At 39.9% G+C, this 21,973-nt stretch overlaps 1 protein-coding gene across 2 annotated transcripts in view; it reads left to right on the top strand.

The window, feature by feature from the left end:
* inpp5a (inositol polyphosphate-5-phosphatase A) overlaps positions 1-21,973 on the top strand; it is a 288,035-nt gene that overhangs the window by 130,789 nt on the left and 135,273 nt on the right. For both annotated transcript variants that reach the window (XM_088351848.1, XM_088351849.1), the window contains exon 6: positions 3,943-4,046. In XM_088351848.1, the coding sequence (XP_088207974.1) occupies positions 3,943-4,046 (104 nt within the window). The remainder of the gene's footprint in view (positions 1-3,942; positions 4,047-21,973) is intronic.

Below are 21,973 nucleotides of genomic sequence, written 5' to 3'. Positions count from 1 at the left end.
GGCGGGTTATTGGACAGTTACGACAATCTCATCAGCCTGCGGTGTCAGAGGGCCCCGGAGTACCGTGGCCGCTCTAATTAAAGAAGGGATATAGATGGGGAAGCTTCTTGCTTTCTATTAGACCTAAGTCTGCATTAGCGCCAGTTACCTCAGTGAAGGACATGTCTATGGCAGGGGCGGGGTCCTTAAGTAAAAGGGACCTCTAGTCTCTGCACACTTTTATGCTTTTAAATTTTGATCACCGGTATTTATGTCGTATGAAATCAAATAGTTCCTACTCTATTTGTTTTTTTCTTTCATTTGAAGTCAACTTCAACAATTTCTCGTGGAAAATCGGTTTGTACGGGCCACCGAGAGTCAACTCACTTTTTTGCATGAAATCACCCTCAAATGGGTTGTTTTTGCTTCTTTAATGAAATGATCTGCATTTCTATAGCGCTTTTCAAGTCAATGACTTCTCAAAGCGCTTTACATTGTGCTTCACATTTCCCAATAGCGGCCGTGATCTGTGCAGCCATGTAAGGCGCTAACCTGCTTATTGGGGGTAATTGGGGGTTCAATGTCTTACCCAAGGACACTTCGACATGTAACACGGACAAGCCGGGATTCGAACTGGGATCCCTTAATCCTAAAACGATCGCTCTACCTCCTGAGCTACTGCCGCCCCATTAATCCCAACATGACCAAATATGATGTAAAATTATGCACAAAATGACTTAAAGGGGAATAGAACAAAAAAGAAATAAATACCAAAATGAAAAACTAGTGAAAAGCTGATAAAAAAAAGAAACAAAAGGAAGAGAAAAAAAAGACATTTAGAAAAAAGCCAGAAAAAGGCAGAAAAAAAAGAAAAGAAAGAAAGGTAAATAGAGAACAAAAAGAAAAAAGTAACAGCTCGGAAAAAATAAACACAATGAGATTTTTTTTAAAGGTATTTAAAAAATAAACACAATGAGATTTTTTTTAAAGGTATTAAAAAAAAAAACGGAAAAAAGAAGAGAAAGTTTGTGTTGCGTTCAAATAATTTCCAATTATATCAAGTGAATCTTGTTGCCAACATTGTACTTCCACTAAAAAATGGGATTAAGTACAGTTCTTAATACCGACTAAATAAGCCCCCAAAAATGTTAATATTATGCAACAAAATATATCAGGAAATAAAAGAAATGGATATCTTGTGAAAGAATTGTAAGAACAAATGACGTTTGTAGGCCGTACAACCTACACGAATCAATTCATTCAAAAGAGAAAAATCATTTTGATTTGCCAGAAACTCCGCAAAATGTAACGTGATGTCAAGTTTTGGACATGTTTGATCATGATTTAGTTGCCACACTTGGGATTATGGTTGCTCACAGTTGTTTCAAGCGTTGCTCACCGACTTTGTGTGAACGCTCAGTCCCGTAAGGAAACATGGATCATTGGCCTCTACTAGTCCAAACCCAACATTTAGAATCAGATTAAAAAAAAAAAAAAATCTTAGTAGAATATAAAAATTCACCCTTTTTTATCCACCTCTCGGGTCAGTAATTGTAAGGGTTGGTTTTGAGCAGTGTCTGAAATAAGGTCTGCCCCGGACATCTTTTACGTCTTTTTTTTTCAAATCAAATATTGATTTGAAAATATGCCTGATTCCGATTTCTAAATCTTCATTCGGTTTGGAAATTTCAAAATTTCGATTCGTTAGGCAAGTTGCATACTTGGCAGCCAACCAGAAGCCTGCATCAAATAACCTTGTGCTTCCCGACTTACCCGAGCGTTATTAGGTTGCGCGTTTGGATATAATTTTCCAAAGTAAACGCACAGAGAACACAAAAAAATGGATACGTGGTTAGGAATCAAGCCAAAACCTCAGCCCCAGAAGAAAGATTCAAAAGAAGCTAACAAAATTGATGACGCTACAAAACGTAAATATGCATTAAAAGCATGGTGGAAAGAGGGGCGGCAGTAGCTCAGGAGGTAGAGCGATCGTTTTAGGATTAAGGGATCCCAGTTCGAATCCAGGCTTGTCCGTGTTACATGTCGAAGTGTCCTTGGGTAAGACATTGAACCCCCAATAAGCAGGTTAGCGCCTTACATGGCTGCACAGATCACGGCCGCTATTGGGAAATGTGAAGCACAATGTAAAGCGCTTTAGGAAGTAATTGACTTGAAAAGCGCTATAGAAATGCAGATCTTTTCATTTCATAACACAAACAAAAAATTAAGCCAAACCCGACTTCAAGTCCCGCGATTGAAACTAAATGTCCTTCATTAAAGTCCACAGTCCAAAAATCACAGCCGGCAAAATGAACGGAAAATGATACCGGTACTTAAGGTTTAATGCAGACCTGCAGAGTCCGGGTCCCGTTGAAAGTAATCCAAGGAAAAAAGTGTATATTTCCAAAGGTAAGGGTGGGAAAAATATATATCCACTATTGTCTGCCGCGTCCACAAACAGGTCTCACCTTTACCCCACTTCCCGTCACCCCGCGTTTGTTCCGCCCCTTCTTTTTCATTCGCCCGTGCAAAACACATCAGAATAAGTGTCTAAAATAAATACAAATAAATACATTACAAAAATATACAGTTGCAAATACATATTATACATGGGTTACACATATTTACAAAGAACGACGGTACACCGAGAGACTTTTCAAAGCTTTAATAATAATAATATAGCTTTGACAGGGCAGTTAATGGTAGCAACACTCGAGCGCCGCTAGCGGCCGTTAGAAAAATGACAAATTGGCCGCATCACTGAATAAGCCGCAGGGTTGAAAGTTAGGGGAAAAAGTAGCGGCTCATAGTCCGGAATTTACGGTAGCTAGTTGCTAGCCAATTGTCCACTGAAAATAAAGCTACAACAATCCCCTCCCCAAAGCCACAATCACAGCAATAGGGTTTTTTCATTGATGTGGGCTGCCTTAAAGTAAATGGATTTGTATTTTAGAGACTGTCATCTAACATTCGACACTTTCAAGGTGACCTTGAGCAGTACCAATTCTCCCTCCCTAGAATGCAGCTGACAATACACAGAATTTGAGGTTCATTTTCTCATTTAGGGATTTTTATGACACTAAACTTTAAAAATGACAATTACATTCTAATTAAAACTTTCTCTTTCGTAACATTTTGAAATAACAACACAAATGATTCTTCACGTGTTTAAAGGACTCTCTTATTTAGCAAACCTTATAATTGAATTTTTGATCCTTTCATAGATGATAAGAGGTTCAAAACTGACTTGTTCTGTCTGTTATGCTTAAAGGCCAGCAGATGGTGCAGTTTACAAGGTTGTTGCTTATAGTGCATTGTCATGTTTTAGAGCAGGGGTGTCAAACTCATTTTAACTTGGGGGCCACATGATAGAACCAACATTCTGTCAGGGGGCTGGAATAGTAGATTAAAGAGAAAGAGATAAAGAAATAAGAGAAAGAGGTAGGGGAAAGGAGAAGGCCGGAAAAAGAGAGAGATGGAGAGAGCGTGAGAATCAAAAGAAAAGTCGTGTGAGAGGGGGAAAAGAAAGGGAGAGGAAGAAAGAAATCCAAAGAGAAATAGAAAGACGGGAGAGAAAAGAGAAAAGAAAGCGCAAAGGGTATGAAAAGCAGAAGAGAAAATAGAGAAAAGGAAAAAAGGAAGTGAGAGCAAAAGAGGTTAAAAGACACAGAAAGAGACAAAGAGCAACAAAGGAAGAGAAAAAAAGAGACACAGAAAGTGAAAGAGACAGAGTGGGAGAAAATGGGTGGAAAAGAAAGAGAGACATATAAATAAATACAAGTACAGTATCTTTGTGAGAGGCACCTGGCTTTGGCAACATCAAGTTGAGATGCTTCAACCTGCAGCTTGTTTTTCTCTTGCGCTTCTCTGAGTGTTGTCTCGCGGGCCGGACTCAATCCCTTAGCGGGCCTGATCTGGGCCGAGGGCCGCCTGTCTATTAAAGCTTTTTTTTTCCCCAATCAGCAAAGAAATTCAGGAAAGTCGTTGGGAAGGAAACCTGCTCCGAGACACTAGAGAGCACACCTTCGCTGGAGAAAGAGAAGTTTCCGCAGGACTACTTCCCTGAGGTGAGTGGGGAGTCCGAGTGATGCATTTGCTATCCGTGTGACAGGTTATGATTACCTGTTCAAGAAACAATCAGTGTTCATTTGAGCTGTGAAAAGTGAGGGGTCCCCGGGAACTGGCATGCTCAAAAATCTATGGGGCCCAAAAGAGATCTATGGCTCCCCAAAATTGAGTCTTAACCAGGTTGACATTGTAAATCGGCGACAAATATGTAATATAAATCTATATATTCATTCAGTTTTAATCATCACAGTTAATTAGTAATACAAAGCTGTCACTTCAGATTTTTCAGTTCATATATTCTTCGTGGTTTGCGGTCCCGCCACAGTTGTAATGCCTTCTCAAAGTCCAATCCATTATCATCCTCCTCATAGCGTCCCTAGGAATATAATTTAGTCCATTTTGGTAGAAAAGTCCTTTTCTTGCTAGGAGTATTCTTTTGTTTATTTTCTTTCGTCGAATCGTTCGCTTCAACACACGTGTTTTCCTTGCCTCCGCGATCTTTCAAAGAATTTCCTGTCGCGCTTCAGGGCTCTATGCCCTTACAAAATGTTGTATTTTTCCTTACAAAATGTTACACCATATTTTTTTCAAACGTGTTTATTTATGTAGTTTAACATGTTATATTGTACATGTGTTTGGTTATATCATATATATTGTTAATTAACATTTTGTTGTGAGATACGGAGTTGCTCGACATGAATGAGGTTTATTATAAAAAGGTTCAAAAATGAAGTAGCTTGGACGTTCATCGTAGAAGGAAAACATACATGCAAATAGAATTAAGTAGAATAATACATTTTCTTATTCAAATTATGAATTCATTTTATCCATCAAATTATTATTGGTATTATACCGATTAAAGGGATAATTTTCTACTTTTATACATCCTTTTTTCCTTAACTGCTTTATACAACACAATTCGTTATATCAATCATCAAATCAAGTGAGCCGTTTGAGAGCCGGCTTTTTAATGAGTTGAGCCGAAAAAGCCGGTTCTCCAAAAAAAAGACGGCCTTCCTTTCACTACACAACTCGAACTCGTTTGACTTGATTGATTTGCCGTTTGGTGATAGTTGGTGTATACCGGATGGTACCCATAATTGAAACATTTGCGTTTGTCCGTACGTATTTTCTTGGTCGTCGTAAACGTCTTAAAATGCATAACAAACGTACGTTGTTCGGCAAAAACGTACAGGTTGACAGGTATGAATTTGTTTTCTCGTGCCGGAATTATTGCCGTGGTCGCTTTCTGCATTATGTTTCGACTTATTATTGGCACTGAAGAAATTACCAATTTTTTGTTGATTTTCACCTTCCCTCGACGAAAATCCACCACAGATGTAAATGTAGCATATTTGGTATTGAAGTCAATGAAAGCATTAGGGATTCAGTGTCTTGCCCAAGGACACTTCGACATATAACACGGAGGAGCCGGGAATCGAACCTTCAACCTGATCCCAAGCCGAGCGCTTTATCTCCTGAGCTCCTGCCGCCCCAACAATGACGTCATCTCGAAGTGCCGAGATCGGCGTACAGACGAAAACTCGAACCGCGAGACCAAAACAACAATGGCGGATCTGCCTGACGAAAAGTTTGGAGTGCGGTAAATCTTTGTAAAAAAAAAAAAAGTAATCGGGTAATAATGACAATTTTTTGTCAAAAAAGTTGATTTGACACTATGCGTCCCCAGCAAAAATGATTCGTCTAGGACGCAGGGACGCGGGCAAACCAGAACACTGAACAATTCACCTGTTTAAAACCCTAAAACAACAAAGAACCATAATGGAGTCGTTCAAAGTCTCAGAAATGAAACAAAAACAAAAGCTACTTTCCGGATTATTTGTTTTCTCATACGATGCCCTCTTCCGTAATGGGGACGCTGTGCATCCAGCGTAGCTGTGCTGATGTAGTCATGAAGAGCCCGAGCGCCCGCATGTCATCCCCGCACTCCCCACTCATCTGTCAACCACGCTCCAATGGCCGCCTCCGCACATATATGCAAAACAGATGGAATCTGCCCTCTCCGCATTCTTCCCCCATTTCCACGTCTTTCACAAACTCTGGCTTCCAGATGAACCCATCCGAGTTCCGCAGACCGAGAGAAATCCACCCCTTGGCCAGTCGGGCTGCAACTACCGTAAATTCCGGACTATAGAGCGCACCTGATTATAAGCCCCACCCACCACATTTTAAGAGGGAAACCGATTTTGTACATACACAAGCCGCACCTGTATATAAGCCGCATGTAGAAGATGTAACACAAACACAAAATTAACCCAAACCCGACTTTAAGTCCCGCGATTGAAACAGAATGTCCTTCGTTAAAGTCCACAGTCCAAAAATCACAGCCGGCAAAATGAACGGAAAATGATACTGGTACTTAAGGTTTGATGCAGACCTGCAGAGTCCGGGTCCCGTTGAAAGTAATCCAAGAAAAAAAGTGTATATTTCCAAAGGTAAGGGGGGGAAAAATATATATCCACTTTTGTCCGCCGTGTCCACAAACAGTCACCTTTACCGGACCCCACTTCCTGTCAGCCCGCGTTTTTTGCGCCCCTTCTTTTTTATTCGCCCGTGCAAAACATATCAGAATAAGTGTCTGAAATAAATATATTACAAAAATATACAGTTGCAAATACATATTATACATGGTTACACATATTTACAAAGAAAGACCGTCCACCGAGAGAGATTTCAAAGCTTTAATAATTATAATATAACATTCTTCGTTTTGCTTTCACTTTTAACATAGATGTACGAAGTGTTTTAGCCCTTTTTTTAATTTTTACACGTTCATGTTAGCGTAAACTTTCGTACGGAAGATTACGATAACGCGAATGTACGATTAGCCTGGGTAAGCTTGATGTTTATGTTCATTCAAGGTAAACATTCAGGGTGTTGGAACGGAGCCCAACATTCAGGGTGTTGGAACGGAGCCCCCTTTCCAACGAACCGCTCACCACTTGTTGTGGAGACCTGGGTGCTAAATGACTTGTAAACGACCAGATTTTTTTATTTTTACACGTTCACGTTAGCGTAATCTTTCGTACGGAAGATTACGATAACGCGAACGTACGATTAACCTGGGTTAGCTTTATGTTTACGTTAAACATTCAAGGTAAACATTCAGGGTGTTGGAACGGATTAAAACGATTTACATTATTCTTAATGGGAAAAATGATTTCGGTGATCGAACAAATCGGTTTTCGAACAGGGTTCTGGAACCGATTATGGTCGAGAACCGAGGTTCCACTGTATGCACATGCCAAGAAGTTGCAGTCTTCCTCTGCGCATGTATTCCACCGGTCTAAATCTTACCTTTTGTACTCGAGCGCCGCTGGCGGCCGTTAAAAAAATTACTTAAATTGGCCGCATCACTGAATAAGCCGCAGGGTTGAACGTTTGGGAAAAAAGTAGCGGTTTATAGTCTGGAATATACGGTAACCATTATTTTAATAGTTGAGTAGTCACTGACTATTGAAACTATCCATCCATCCATTATCTGCACCGCTTATCCTCAGTAGGGTCGCGGGGGTGCTGGAGCCCATCCTAGCTATCTTCAGCCAGTGGGCAGGGGTCACCCTGGGCGGCATTAGCTCAGGCTCCTCCGCGTTGAAGTGTCCTTGGGCAAGGCATTGTATCCCTAATGCCTCCGATAGGCTTTGCATGGCTGACGCTACCATCGGTTAATTAGTGTGTAAAAGGGAAAAGTGTGAAGCACATCGTAAAGCGCTTTGGGGGGTCTTCATTGACTTGAAAAGCGCTATAGAAATGCAGAACATTTAGATTTACACCCTGAACTGGTTGCCAGCCAATCACAGGGCACACAGGGACAGACAATTCACTTGCTCATTCACAGGGTTGGGTAGGGTTACTTTAACTGGATTACTTTCAATTACTATTAGATTACCCTAATACCAAATATGCTAATAAAAGACAAAATAAATTAAATCTGAATAAAATGATGACTCACAACACGCGGTAAGCTTTCTCTCCTGGCTTTGATCTCCGGCAAAACGAACATCAAATGCCACAGAAACCAAATGAAAATAAATCCAAACAGCTTGCCAACATCATTTTTGCCGTTCCATGTGTTGATGGGCTCCAGCACCCCCGCGACCCTACTGAGGATAAGCGGTGCAAATAATGGATGGATGGATGATTACTATGAACATGTTTTTAAAGTGGGCGGCACGGCGGCCGAGTGGCTAGCGCGTCCGCGGCACAGTTCTCAGGTCATAGTCTCTAGTCCAGCTACCAGCCTTCCTATGCGGGGTTTGCATGTTCTCCCCACGCTTGCGTGGGTTTCCTCCCACATTCCAAAATATGCATTTCAGGTTAATTGGCCTAACCAAATTGTCCTTAGGTGTGAATGATCGAGCGAATTGTCTGTCCCTGTGTGCCCTGCGATTGGCTGGCAAGCAGTCTGGTGTCCCCCGCCCACTTCCTGAAGATAGCTGGGATGGGCTCCAGCACCCCCGCGGCCCTAATGAGGATAAACGGTGCAGATAATGGATGGATGGATGGATGGAGTCTCAAAACCCTCAATATAAACGACGGCAAATTGCATTTCGAGTGGGCGAAACCGATGTCGGTAGAAGGAAGAAATGGAAGAGATTGGTGGTTCGGAAAAGTTTTCCCTTGTGATTTATGTCCCTTTCTGGACTGGGATATGAATCTGGGATGATGCTCCAGAGAGCGGCACTCCAGATAATGTTAGCCCATTTAAAAGGAGCAGATTTGTGTAGTCTATCAGGGTCGCCGAGTATTTTTTTCCTCTCCCCCGTCGCTCCCTCCTCCTCCCTGCCCTCCGTAGTGAGAAATTGGTTGTTATCATAGATCAGGGATACTGCTCAAACCTCTTATGAAAGATGAATTAATTTCACTAATGCTTTAATGCAAAGCTCTCATGAGGGAGGCAGACTGGTGATAACCCCTGCCTCGTCCCTGCTTCCTCCGCTTGTGATTTATGTCCTCTTTTAGTAGATGAAACTGCCTACATTTGCCATCCCTCTGAGGCTTGGAGGAATCCTATTACACGGGGATCTCGGACAGAGCGTGTGGTCCCAGACCGGTTGCCCGGGTCTCATCCAAGAACTCAGTCTTAGCGGGACACTTGACCAAGAGGGCAGGGAAATGTATCTTTAATATGCTTTTTGTTTATGTTCATTTGGAATATAGGGTCTTGTACCACGGACAGGCTGAGGAGATCATTTCTTCCTCATGCCATGAGGCTCTTTAACTCCACCCAGCGGAGTAAAGGCCCACAATAAACCACAGCCCCCACATTGCATATTACCGTATTTTTATTGCAGTATGTATTTTGTCTATCTATCTATCTAGATATCTATCTATCTATCTATCTATCTATCTATCTATCTATCTATCTATCTATCTATCTATCTATCTATCTATCTTGTTGTATACATTTAGGAGGCTACTCATTTGCAAAACGGTTCTTATGAGTTAGGATGCCACACTTATTAAGTCTCCCGATTTGGTCATGAGCAGTGTTCCCTCTAAGCTGCGCGCTTGCGCAATTGCCCACTGCTCGCACATTCTCAGCGCACAGGAAAATCTAGCCAGTGCACAAAAATCAGGGCTCAAAATTAGTAATTAAGAAGCAAATTAAGTCAAAGTTACTGTCCATGAAGGTCAAAATACAAGGGTTCCCCTGACGTTGTGTCCTAAATGCGGTATGTTGAAGTCGAGTCGAAGTGGAACGAAGTTGAGTAAAGTTAGTAGAGTTTGTCGAGAACCGGCTTCTTCGGCTCGGCTCACTAAAAGGAACCGGCTCTTTCGGGTCCAAAACGGCTCTTCGGGTTGTTTTTGCTTCTTTCATCCTAACATGACCAAATATGATGTAAAATAATGCACAAAATGACTTAAAGGAAGGGGGGAATAGAACAAAAAAGAAAAAAAATGCCAAAATGAAAAAGGAGTGAAAAGCTGAGAAAAAAAGAAACAAAAGGAAGAGAAAAAAATGAAGGACGAATTTAGAAAAAAAGCCAGAAAAAAATAAAAGAAAGAAATGTAGGAAAAAAGTAAATAGAGAACAAAAAGAAAAAAGTAACAGCTCGGAAAAAAAGGAATTTAAAAAAAAGTTGAAAAAAAAACACAGATAAAAAGAAGAAAAAGTTTGTGTTGCATTCAAATAATTTCCAATGATATCAAGTGGATCTTGTTGCCAACATTGTACTTCCACTCAAAAATGTGATTAAGTACAGTTCTGTATCTTGCAACCGACTCAATAAGCCCCCCAAAATGTTAGTATTATGCGACAAAAGATACCAGGAAAAAAAAAGAAAATCTTGTGAAAGAATTGTTGTAAAAACAAATGATGTTTGTCGGCCGTACAACCTTTGCAATAGTTCATTCGTCAATTCATTCAAAAGTGTAATTTTTTTTACATCGCCGAAAACTTGATGTCATGTTTTGGACATGTTTGATAATGACTTAGTTGCCACACTTGGGATTGCTGTTGCTCACTGCTGTTTCAAGTGTTGCTCACCGATTTTGTGTGAATGCTCAGACCCCTGGAAAATTACAGGGAACATTGGTCGGGAGACTACCGATTTCTAAAAATGTCTTTTTTTTTTTTTTTTTTTTTTTTTTTGGGTTGCCGAAATTTTTATGTGAACAAAGTTTTGCCGATTAAAATGTAGCCGAATTATCCACAGTCTTTATCGTCGTCTTTTTCGCCGTTCTGCACCGGAAAAAGCTTTGATGGAGACTCGGCAATCATAATCTGGAACCCCACGTGATCTCATTCTTTCGAGACCACAGACAAACAAGAGTGCTACATATCACTATGTTAAAGAACAGCAGAAAATTTTGAATCATTAAACATTGTAATAATCACATGTAAACATAAAATAACAATAAAATAGATTGAAAAACGAATTTTATTGTGTTTTTTTTCAAATAATACTACTATTACTACTACTACTACTACTAATAATAATAATTGCGTCGGAAAAAAAATCTCCCGATTTCCCATTGCTGAAACTTAACATGTATGGGATTCCGTGCTAGGATGTTGCTAGAATGATAGGACCCTCTGATGTTTGTACTCCGTATTACTTTTAATTGGTTTATGTTGTTGGTGATAGGAATGAGCGGAGAGGTGTTGTGAAAGGATAGTGGGATGTTTGGACGCGTTCTAAGGGATGGGCAGGGCACCTGTATGATGCGGCAGGGGTAAACCAGCGAAAACTGTTGAACTGAAGAGTGTGTTGTGACACCCTGACCCGAGTGACATAGCCGGTTTCTTGTGTCCCGTTTCTTCTGGAGGGACGGAAGCATGACCAACTTAGGTCAGGGCACCCGTATGATGCGGCAGGGGTAAACCAATGAAAGCTGTCGGGCCCTGCTGTTGAACAAAAAAGTGTGTTGTGACGCCCTGACCCAAGTTACATGGCCGCTTTCTCTTTTTCTTAAAAAAAAAAACAATCTCATGTACACATTGATTCAGGATTTCAGAAACTGAAAATGACAATCATTTTTTCTTATCTTACGTGAATTGTAATCTATAAATTGTCCCTTGTGTTTCCTTAAAAAAAAAAAATAAGACCGCCTAAAAGTAAAAAAAAAAACGGATCGGTTGTCACCAAACTGCTTGTATAGAAATATCTCGTTAGTATTTTTCATTTTGTTGTATTTTCATTTATTGTAAAAGGATAGTGGGATGTTTAGACGCGTTTTAAGGGATGGGCAGGGCACCTCTTTGATGCGGCAGGGGTAAACCAGTGAAAGCTGTCGTGCCCTGACCGACTTGGGGGCCGAGGTGCTTAACTTGTTTGGGTGTTTGGGCATTTGTATTGGCCATGGTCCATGTTTGCGTGTGTTTTTGCTATTTTTTTCACTTTTTAATTTTCTTTGTTATTGTATGTGTTTGTCTTGCTGTCGGTCACCCCTCTTAAGGGATATGACCAAGGTAGATAGATTATGTGGAAAAAAAAACAATTGGCCCTGCTCTTGGCTGGCAACCAGTTCAGGGTGTCCCCTGCCCACTGCCCGATGATTGCTGGGATGGGCTCCAGCACCCCCGTCACCCTACTGAGGATAAGCGGTGCAGATAATGAGATGAGATGAGATGAAAAAACAATTGGTATTGATTTTTATTAAACCCTCAGAAAAACCCAACCATGCTTAAAGAGAGTCTGCTTTTTAAACACAAATGTAGTTTATTTAATTGTATTTAGTTGGGAATGATGGGTTATATCCTTTGCATATTTCTGGATAAATGCTGAAAAAAAACTGCAAAAGTTGACAAAAACAACCCTACCATTTTTTGAAGATTCATCAGGTGAACAGCTTAAATCAAAACAGGTTAGTGGAGTAGGCGCAGCATCCATGTTAGCTCAGTTTTTAAATGCAATTATGGGACTCTCCCGTCCTGGCTTACGACTCGTTTCCGACCCCGACCACGCCTTGCTCTCCCAGTCCCGGCTACCGACCCGTTTTCCCTGACACCGCCATCGCTCGCTACGGAAGATCAGCTTCCTTGTTCGGATCACAATCCGAGTACGAGAGCGACTTGTTTCCCGCGTCCCGCAGCCCTTCCCCTTTCCCGTCAATAAAACTTGTGCTAAACGTTACGCAATTGGGTCCTGTTTCCGTTCTGGTCCTGACATTTTAAGCCTTGAAATTATTTTATTTCTCAATTGATTTGTTAGCGATATACAAGGTAGCAGTAGACTTGTGAGATTTGTAGAAATGTAATAAAAGATGAAAAAAACAGTGTGAAACTGTTGGATTTTCCCCAAAAAATGTTCGCTATTAAGCAGGAATTTATTTTATTTTACAAAATGATGTATTTGTATTATCATGTGCATCAATATTCCCAATTATTCAGTTTATTTTCTCGTTATGGAATACAGACACATTTCATGAACAAAAACTTTGTTGTTTTCTCTGCCTAACTTCAACGGTAATTGAATAGCTTATAAATGAATTACATTTGCCAATTAACATTTGCAATGATAATTTGTTGATACGCAATGTGAAAATAATGACATTATTCATCAAAGAAGAAGTTGGCAAATATGATTTGAAAGGTTGCCATCATTTCAGTGTTCTCGTTTGCCTAGACGGCTCATTTTTGCTGGCGACGCATAGTCTCAAATCAACGTGCGTCCCCGGGACGCAACTTTTTGGACACCAAATTGTCATTATTACCAGATTACTTTTTTTTAACAAAGATTTACCGCACTCCAAACTTTTCGTCAGGCAGATCCGCCATTGTTGTTTTGGTCTCGCGGTTCGAGTTTTCGTCCGCACGCCGATCTCGTTGCTTCGAGGTGATGTCATTGTTGTGGCGGTTGTCGAGTGAAAGAGAAGTAATTCCTCCGAAAAAACAGGTATTAGGTGCAAATTTAAAAAAATGGTAATTTCTTCAGTGTCGGTAATAAATCGAAACATAATACAGAAAGTGGTAACAACGGCAATAATTCCGGCACAAAAAACGGTGGAGAAATTCTTCAGAAGACCGCGATGGCAAGGAAAACACGTGTTTTGAAGCGAACGATTCGACGAAAGATAATAAACAAAAGAATACTCTGAGCAAGAAAAGAACTTTTCTGCCAAAATGGACTTAATTCTATTCCTGGTTACGCTATGAGGAGGATGATAACGGAGGCTACATGTTCTGTGATGCGTGTACCCAGCGTGACAAAAAAACTGTATTGCATAAATCATTTTGCAATACGAACTTTCAGAAAAGCACATTGGATCGGCACAACGACAATGAAAACTACAAATTAGCTATGGAAATTCCGTTGGACCTTTGAGAAGGCATTACAACTGTGGCGGGACAGCAAACCACAAAGAATATATGAACTGAAAAATCTGAAGTGATTAAAACAGCATGCATACATAGACTAATATTTCAGCAATATTATTTTGTATAATGTACAATATATTTGTGAACTGAAAAATCTGAAGTGATAACTGCTTTGTATTACCAATTAACCGTGATGATTAAAACTGAATGAATATATAGATGAATATTATATATTTGTCAACCTGGATAACACAACATTTTGGGGAGCCATAGATCTCTGTTGGGACCCATAGATTTTTGAGCATGCGAGTCCCCGGGACCCATCACTTTTCACAGGTAAAACGAACACTGCATAATAGATTTGGAGTCTTGGTGTCCTGTCTCATGTTGTTCCGGCAATTTTTTCCACCCCTCACTTGGCATGAATCCCTTTATGTGCTGCAGTAATACATGCCTCCACAAACCATTGCATCATTCGGATTTGTCATTGGCCAATATAAATAAAGTATACGACCCAAACCTTAATGTGCCCTTGCTATTGATTGTTTTATACAGGAGCAAAAAAAAAAAAATCAGGAGGAGGAAAATAGCCGGAGGCAGTAGATCAACTCCTATAAGAGTTTGTATTTGTTGTTCACGCTATAAGTGCTCCAATAAAAGCATTGAATTGATTTCATGCTCCGTGCCAGTCCTCGCTTTAATCCACTGTGACACGGGGACATGATTCCTTTAACGGGAGCTTGGTCTGTACGCAGGGTTGGGTAGGGTTACTTTAACTGGATTACTTTCAATGACTTTGGGATTACTCCAATACCAAATATGCTCATAAAAGACAAAAGAAACTAAATAGGAATAAAATGACTAAATTTTGTGCAGGCTTGGGGAGTAACGGCAAAAATGATGTTGGCAAGCTGTTTGGATTTATTTTTATTTTGTTTCTGTCGCATTTTATGTTCGTTTTGCCGGAGTTCAAAGAGATCAAAGCCAGAAGAGAAAGTTTACCACGTGTTGTGAGTCATCATTTTATTCAGATTGAGTTTCTTTTGTCTTTTATTAGCATATTTGCTATTGGAGTAATCCCAAAGTGATTGAAAGTAATCCAGTTAAAGTAACCCTACCCAACCCTGTCTGTACGTAGCTGGGATGACGAAAAAGGTCGGATTGCAGAACAATTTGGAGTTCATGTCTTGGATTTTGGGAGAAAATGCTCAATCTTTGTCCCTGTGTATTGTACACTATACACTATACACGTGTTTCATCTAATAGAACACAGAGATAAATAATTCGTATTCTAAAATGAATCCTTATGAAACCCTTTTAGCCTGGGAGCAACTTGGTAGACTAGTAAATGGCATAAAAAGTATTCCTAAGGTGGTGGGTTAGGGGTCTTTTTGAAGGCTCACAATTAAATTTGGATTTAGGGATTTTAAGATTTTATTATAAAATGATTATTAAAGGTTTTTTCCTGAATATTTTTTTACTCTTATATTTAATGTCTTGCTCTCTTTATCATTTTTTATTAAAAAAAAACACACAAAAAAAACTTAACAACATTGAAATTCTTTACCACTATAGCTTTTTTGGGGGAGTGTAGTGACAAAAATAGCATACAAAGTCAAATTTAAATGATAGCGTCTTTATTTATTCATTATCTCCACCGTTTATCGTAAGTAGGGTCGGGGGGGTGCTGGAGCCCATCCCAGCTGTCTTCGGGCAGTGGGCAAGGGACACCCTGAACTGGTTGCCAGCCAGCCGCAGGGCACACAGAGACAGACTACTCACTCGCTCAATAACACCTAGGGACAATTTGGACCGGCCAATAAACCTGACATGCATATTTTTGGAATGTTGGAGAAAACCTACGCAAGCACGAGTAGAACATGCAAACTCCACAGAGGAAGGTTCGATCTCATGACCTCAGAAAAAACGGCGGAGAAATTCTTCAGAAGACCGCGATGGCAAGGAAAACACGCGTTTTGAAGCAAACGATTTGACGAAAGATAAACAAAAGAATACTCATAGCAAGAAAAGGACTTTTCTGCCAAAATGGACTAAATTATATTCCTGGTTACGCTATGAGGAGGATGATAACGGAGGCTACATGTTCTGTGATGCGTGTACCCAGCGTGACAAAAAAACTGTATTGCATAAATCATTTCGCAATACGAACTTTCAGAAAAGCATATTGGCTCGCACAACGACAATGAAAACCACAAATTAGCAATGGAAATTCGGTTTCTGCAATTGGACCTTGAGAAGGCATTTTAACTGTGGCGGGACGGCAAACCACGAAGAATATATGAACTGAAAAGTCTGAAGTGATTAAAACAGCATAAATATATAGACTAATATTTCAGCAATATTATTTTGTATAATGTACAACATTTATGAACTGAAGAATCTGAAGTGATAACTGCTTTGTATTACCAATTAAGTGTGATGATTAAAACTGAATGAATATATAGATTTATATTATATATTTGTCGCCAATTTACAATTTCAACCACGATAACACTCAATTTTGGGGAGCTATAGATCTCCGTTGGGACCCATAGATTTTTGAGCATGCCAGTCCCCGGGACCCATCACTGAACACTGTACCTCATTCTGAAATATTCTCATACATACTTTTGTGTTTGGCCGTTCGCTGGTGTTGCAGTCAGCCCGTATATGTTTTCGCTTGACACCCCTGGACGTGATAGCCCCCGTTCATCACTGTCAGGGGCAGAGACGCCATCACTGACCTGTGGGGGGTCAGCCAATGTCACCCCCAGCCTTGCGACCTTTTACCATTGCCCTTTGACTTCCACCCTCATCCCCACACTGTGACTCTTCACTGCCACTAAATCTGATTTATGATATGATTAGATGTCACTTATCCTTTTATTCTAAATTCGCTTCAGTTTTGGAGACATGAGGTTGGACATTCTACTAGCCGAATCATCATCCCTGCCTCAGAAACCAAGTTATGATTATGATGTATTTACCGTATTTTCTACACTATAAGGCGTACCGGAGGATAAAATGACTACATTTTGTACAGGCTTGGGGAGTAACGGAACACATGGAACGGCAAAAATGATGTTTGGGTTTATTTTCATTTTGTTTCTGTGGCATTTGATGTTCGTTTTGCCGGAGATCAAAGAGATCAAAGCCGGGAGAGAAAGCTTACCACGTGTTCTGAGTCATCATTTTATTCATATTTACCGTATTTTCCGCACTATAGGGGGCACCGAGTTATAGGGCGCACCCCCAAAAAATAGTTTTTGGTCCTATATCTTCCATAGATAAGGCGCACTGGATTATAAGGTGCTACAATGGGAACGTGGACAAAACAGTCAGATAGTTCAGTCCAACTTATTACCCCCTTAACATTCCCAAAGCTTGCAAAGACGCAAATACGTGTCGTAGACACGTGCGGATGCGGTGTCCGTACCATGTCACTCAAATGCATCGTTTCAAATATCATTCAGAAGGTTAAAGTCTTGGGATTCAAGAAATGCCAACCATTCCTTAGTTTCTATTTTCTTTTTCGCTTGCAACTTTGCTATGCATATGACAATAAACACTTGGAATTGAGTTTAATTCACTCAACTCATCACAGCAACATCAACATCGTTCTAAAACAAGATACTGGGAAAATATAAAGCCGCATAACTCACCTAAGTTCTCACGTTCAATAATGATACGCAATCATGGTCTTCTTACAACCGTGAGTGTAGTAAATCCAGGAGAGTCAAATGTTTACAAATACAGACTAATGAAACATGTTTCTTTAAGGCGTAGTTTAGCAAGCTTGCTATTCAGTCATCTTTTTCGGCCAATTGCAGGGTTTGTTTCGGCCCTCTAGCTTATCCGAGGCTCCGAATAACTTCAGCCAATAGCGATCGATTTAACGGATGATTGACACATCTTTTTCGGCCAATTGCAGGGTTTGTTTCGGTCCTCTAGACAATCCGATGCTCCGAGTAAGTTTAGCCAATAGCGATCGATTCAAATGATGATTGACACATTGGTTAGCCAATGAAACGCCGGTATATAAATCCCAGCATACATCACGGACTACTCCACGTTCGGGGGGAAAATCGAGTCGGCGGCTGTTGCGTAAGTTGCGAGACCTTGCGATTTAATATTGAGCCATATATAAGGCGCACTGTATTATAAGGCGCATGGTCAGCTTTTGAAAAAAATTATGACTTTTAGGTGCGCCTTATTAGTGCGGAAAATACAGTAGTTTCTTTTGTCTTTTATTAGCATATTTGGTATTGGAGTCATCTAAAAGTCATTGAAAGTAATCCAGTTAAAGTAACCCTACCCAACCCTGACCGGACGGTACCCATCATTGACAAATTTGCGTTTTACCGAACGGATTTTCTCGTACGTCGTACAAAATTGCATAATAAACTTACTTTGTACGGCAAAACCGTACAGCTTGTAGGTATGGGAATGACACATTTTTTCCTGTGGCATTGATTTCCTGTAATTATTACGACTAAATATCTGTTAAACCCGAAATTGCCTATATTGTTGAGGAAGCAACGCGGGTGTCGCAGTTTGTGAGTATTTGTGGTGTGTGTGCGTGACGGTGTTTATAAGCAAGCGATGAAGCAGTGGGCCGATCAGTCATACGCAGAGCAAATGGGGCAATCTGGGGCCAGGTGTCATGGAAGTGATTGATTTTAATGTTGTGATTGCAGTTAATGGCTCTTTAAATTAAATCCAGATTAAACGTCTCTGGCTGCAGTCAGCGCTTGTATGGGCGCCCGGCGAGGCCACCCCCCAGCATCACTTTTCATCCTTTCATCCTGCCCACTCACTTTCTTTCCTCAAGTTTACCTGAAGGAGGCCGCATGGGAAAGCAGGCGTGGTGGTGATTGTCGGTTTTCTTTAATAATATACGGAGTGTTCCGGTTTGCCCGCGTCTATGGGTCCCAGACGCATCATTTTTGCTGGGGACGCATGGTGTCAAATCAACTTTTTTGACACCAAATTGTCATCATTACCCGATTACTTTTTTTTTTTTAAATAAAGATTAACCGCACTCCAAACTTTTCGTCAGGCAGATCCGCCATTGTTGTTTTGGTCTCGCGGTTCGAGATCTCGTTGTTTCGAGATGACGTCATTGTTGTGGTGCTTGTCATCGAGCGAAGGTTAAGTATGCCTCCGAAAAAAACAGTTAGTATTAGGTGAAAATCAACACAAAATTGGTAATTTCTTCAGTGTCAGTAATAAGTCGAAACATAATGCAGGAAGTGATAACAACGGCATTAATTCCGGCACGAAAGAACGGCAAGGAAAACACGTGTGTTGAAGCGAACAATTTGACGAATTATGTTGAATAAAGAAGTTACGAAAAAAAGGAAGTATAAATGGAGAACATGAAAAAGACAGGTTTGTGGTTATCCCTTTAACAATAATTTGATGCAGAAAATGAATTCAGAATTTGAATATGAAAATGTATTATTCTACTTAATTCTATTTGCATGTATTTTTTCCTTCTACGGGGAACGTCCAAGCGACTTCATTTTTGAACCTTTTTTATAATAAACCTCATTCATGTCTAGCAACTCAGTATCTCACAACAAAATGTTAATTAACAATATATATGATATAACCAAACACATGTACAATATAACATGTTAAACTACATAAATAAACATGTTTGAAAAAAATATGGTGTAAGATCATTTTGTAAGGGAAAAGACCACATTTTGTAAGGGCATGGAGCCCTGGAGGTTGACAGGAAATTCTTTGAAAGATCGCGGAGGCAAGGAAAACACGTGTGTTGAAGCGAACGATTCGACGAAAGAAAATAAACAAAAGAATACTCCTAGCAAGAAAAGGACTTTTCTGCCAAAATGGACTCAATTATATTCCTGGGGACGCTATGAGGAGGATGATCATGGATTGGACCTTGAGAAGGCATTACAACTGTGGCGGGACAGCACACCACGAAAAATATATGAACTGTAAATCTGAAGTGATAACTGCTTTGTATTACCAATTAACTGTGATGATTAAAACAGAATGAAAATATAGAATAATATAATTATTTCAGCAATATGATTTTGTATAATGTACAATATTGTTGTGAACTGAAAAATCTTGAAGCGATAACTGCTTTGTATTACCAATAAACTGTGATGATCAAAACCGAATGAATATATAGATATATATTATATATTTGTCGCCGATTTACAATTTCAACCTCGATAACACTAAATTTAGGGGACCCATAGATCTCTGTTGGGACCAGTGCTCCCTCTAAGCTGGGCGCGTGCGCAATTGCGCACTGCTCGCACATTCTCAGCGCACAAGAAAATCTAGCCGGCTCACAAAAATGAGGACTCGAAATTACTAATTAAGAAGCGACTCAAGTCAAAGTTACCATGCATGAAGGTAAAAATACACAGGTTCCCCTGACGTTGTGTCCTAAATGCCATATTTTGAAGTTGAGTCGAAGTAGAACAAAGTTGAGTAAAGTTAGTAGAGTATGTCGGGGACCGGCTTCTTCGGCTCGGCTCACTATAAGGAACCGGCTCTTTCGGGTCCTAAACGGCTCTTCAGGTTGTTTTTGCTTCTTTAATCCCAACATGACCAAATATTATGTAAAATGATGCACACCATGACTTAAAGGAAGGGGGGAATAGGACAAAAAATAAAAAAATACCAAAATGAAAAAGTAGTGAAAAGCTGAGAAAAAAAGGAAGAGAAAAAAAGAAGGAAAAATTTGGAAAAAAACTGAAAAAAAGAAAAGAAAGAAATGTAGGAAAAAAATCAAATAGAGAACAAAAAAAAAAGTAACAAAAAATTAGAAAAAACAACGGAGAAAAAAAAAAGAAAAAGTTTATGTTGCATTCAAATAATTTCCTATTTTATCAAATGAATCTTGTTGCCCACATTGTGCTTCCACTAAAAAATGTGATTAAATACAGTTGTGTATCGTGCAACCGACTCGATAAGCCCCCAAAAATGTTAATATTATGCGACAAAATATATCAGGAAATAAAAAGAAATGGATATCTTGTGAAACATTTGTAGGCCGTACAACCTTTGCAATAGTACCTAAGTCAATTTATTCAAAAGAGAAAAATATTTTAGCATTGCCGGAAACTCAGCAAAATGTAAAGTGATGTCAAGTTTTGGACATGTTTGATAATTAATTATCTTGCCACACTTGGGATCGCCGTTGCTCACTGTTGTTTCAAGCGTTGTTCACCGACTTTGTGTGAACGCTCAGACCCCTGCAAAATGACAGGGAACATTGCCCGGGACCCATCATTTTTTCAAAGCTAAAATGAACACTATATACGGAAGTCCTATTTCATTAGTGACCATAACGTTATCGCAAACAAAAAATGTTTCTTTTTTCCAAGTACAAGGTCAATCCCTCAGATGCATCACATTGAATCGAATGCTTTTAACGTCACTATATTTGGACAGTCATTCATAATTGGACACATACATCCTTTTAAGGCAGTATGGATTTATTCAAGTATGCTAATGTAATTCAATTTGATACAGTTCATCTTCTTCTAATACAAATTGAAAGACGTGAGGCGCAATCAAATACCTCTTAGCCTTTTAATGTCAAGCCCAGATTTTTTTTTTTTTGCGCGGGTCTCTTTTTTTATTAATTAAATTAGTCGATTGGTAATTATGTGACCCGGCCCATAATTAGTTTATTCATCACTACAATTAACTCCCCATTAGGAGTATCAGAGAGTCGGGCAGTAAACGAGAGGCGGCGGGAAAGAGACTTATTTATCCATTTGAGAATGAGAACACTCGCAGCATCAATTTGTTCCTCATTTAATAAGCGGCTCGGTGGTGAATCATGTGCTGTTTGAGAAAGAGCCTTCCACTTCTGATTGGATAATTAACTCGAGACTGCTGGGATGGGATCAAACAGCTGTTGTGCACCAGATGCCCAAATTCTGCGTGGTAGTCGACCGTTTATCAATCGGCCTATTATCTGACCAAAAAAAAGCAAACCGAGTAGGATTACCGTAAATCCCGGACTATAGAGCGCACCTGATTACAGGGTTGGGTAGGGTTACTTTAACTGGATTACTTTCAATGACTTTTGGATGACTCCGATACCAAATATGCTCATAAAAGACAAAATAAACTAAATAGGAA

This window comes from Urocampus carinirostris, chromosome 13 (assembly GCF_059441175.1).
Source record: "Urocampus carinirostris isolate Australia breed hairy pipefish chromosome 13, RoL_Ucar_1.0, whole genome shotgun sequence".
NCBI classification, from domain to species: domain Eukaryota; kingdom Metazoa; phylum Chordata; class Actinopteri; order Syngnathiformes; family Syngnathidae; genus Urocampus; species Urocampus carinirostris.
Note: the sequence above shows the minus strand (reverse complement) of the source record. Positions and strands in the feature narration are given on the sequence as shown.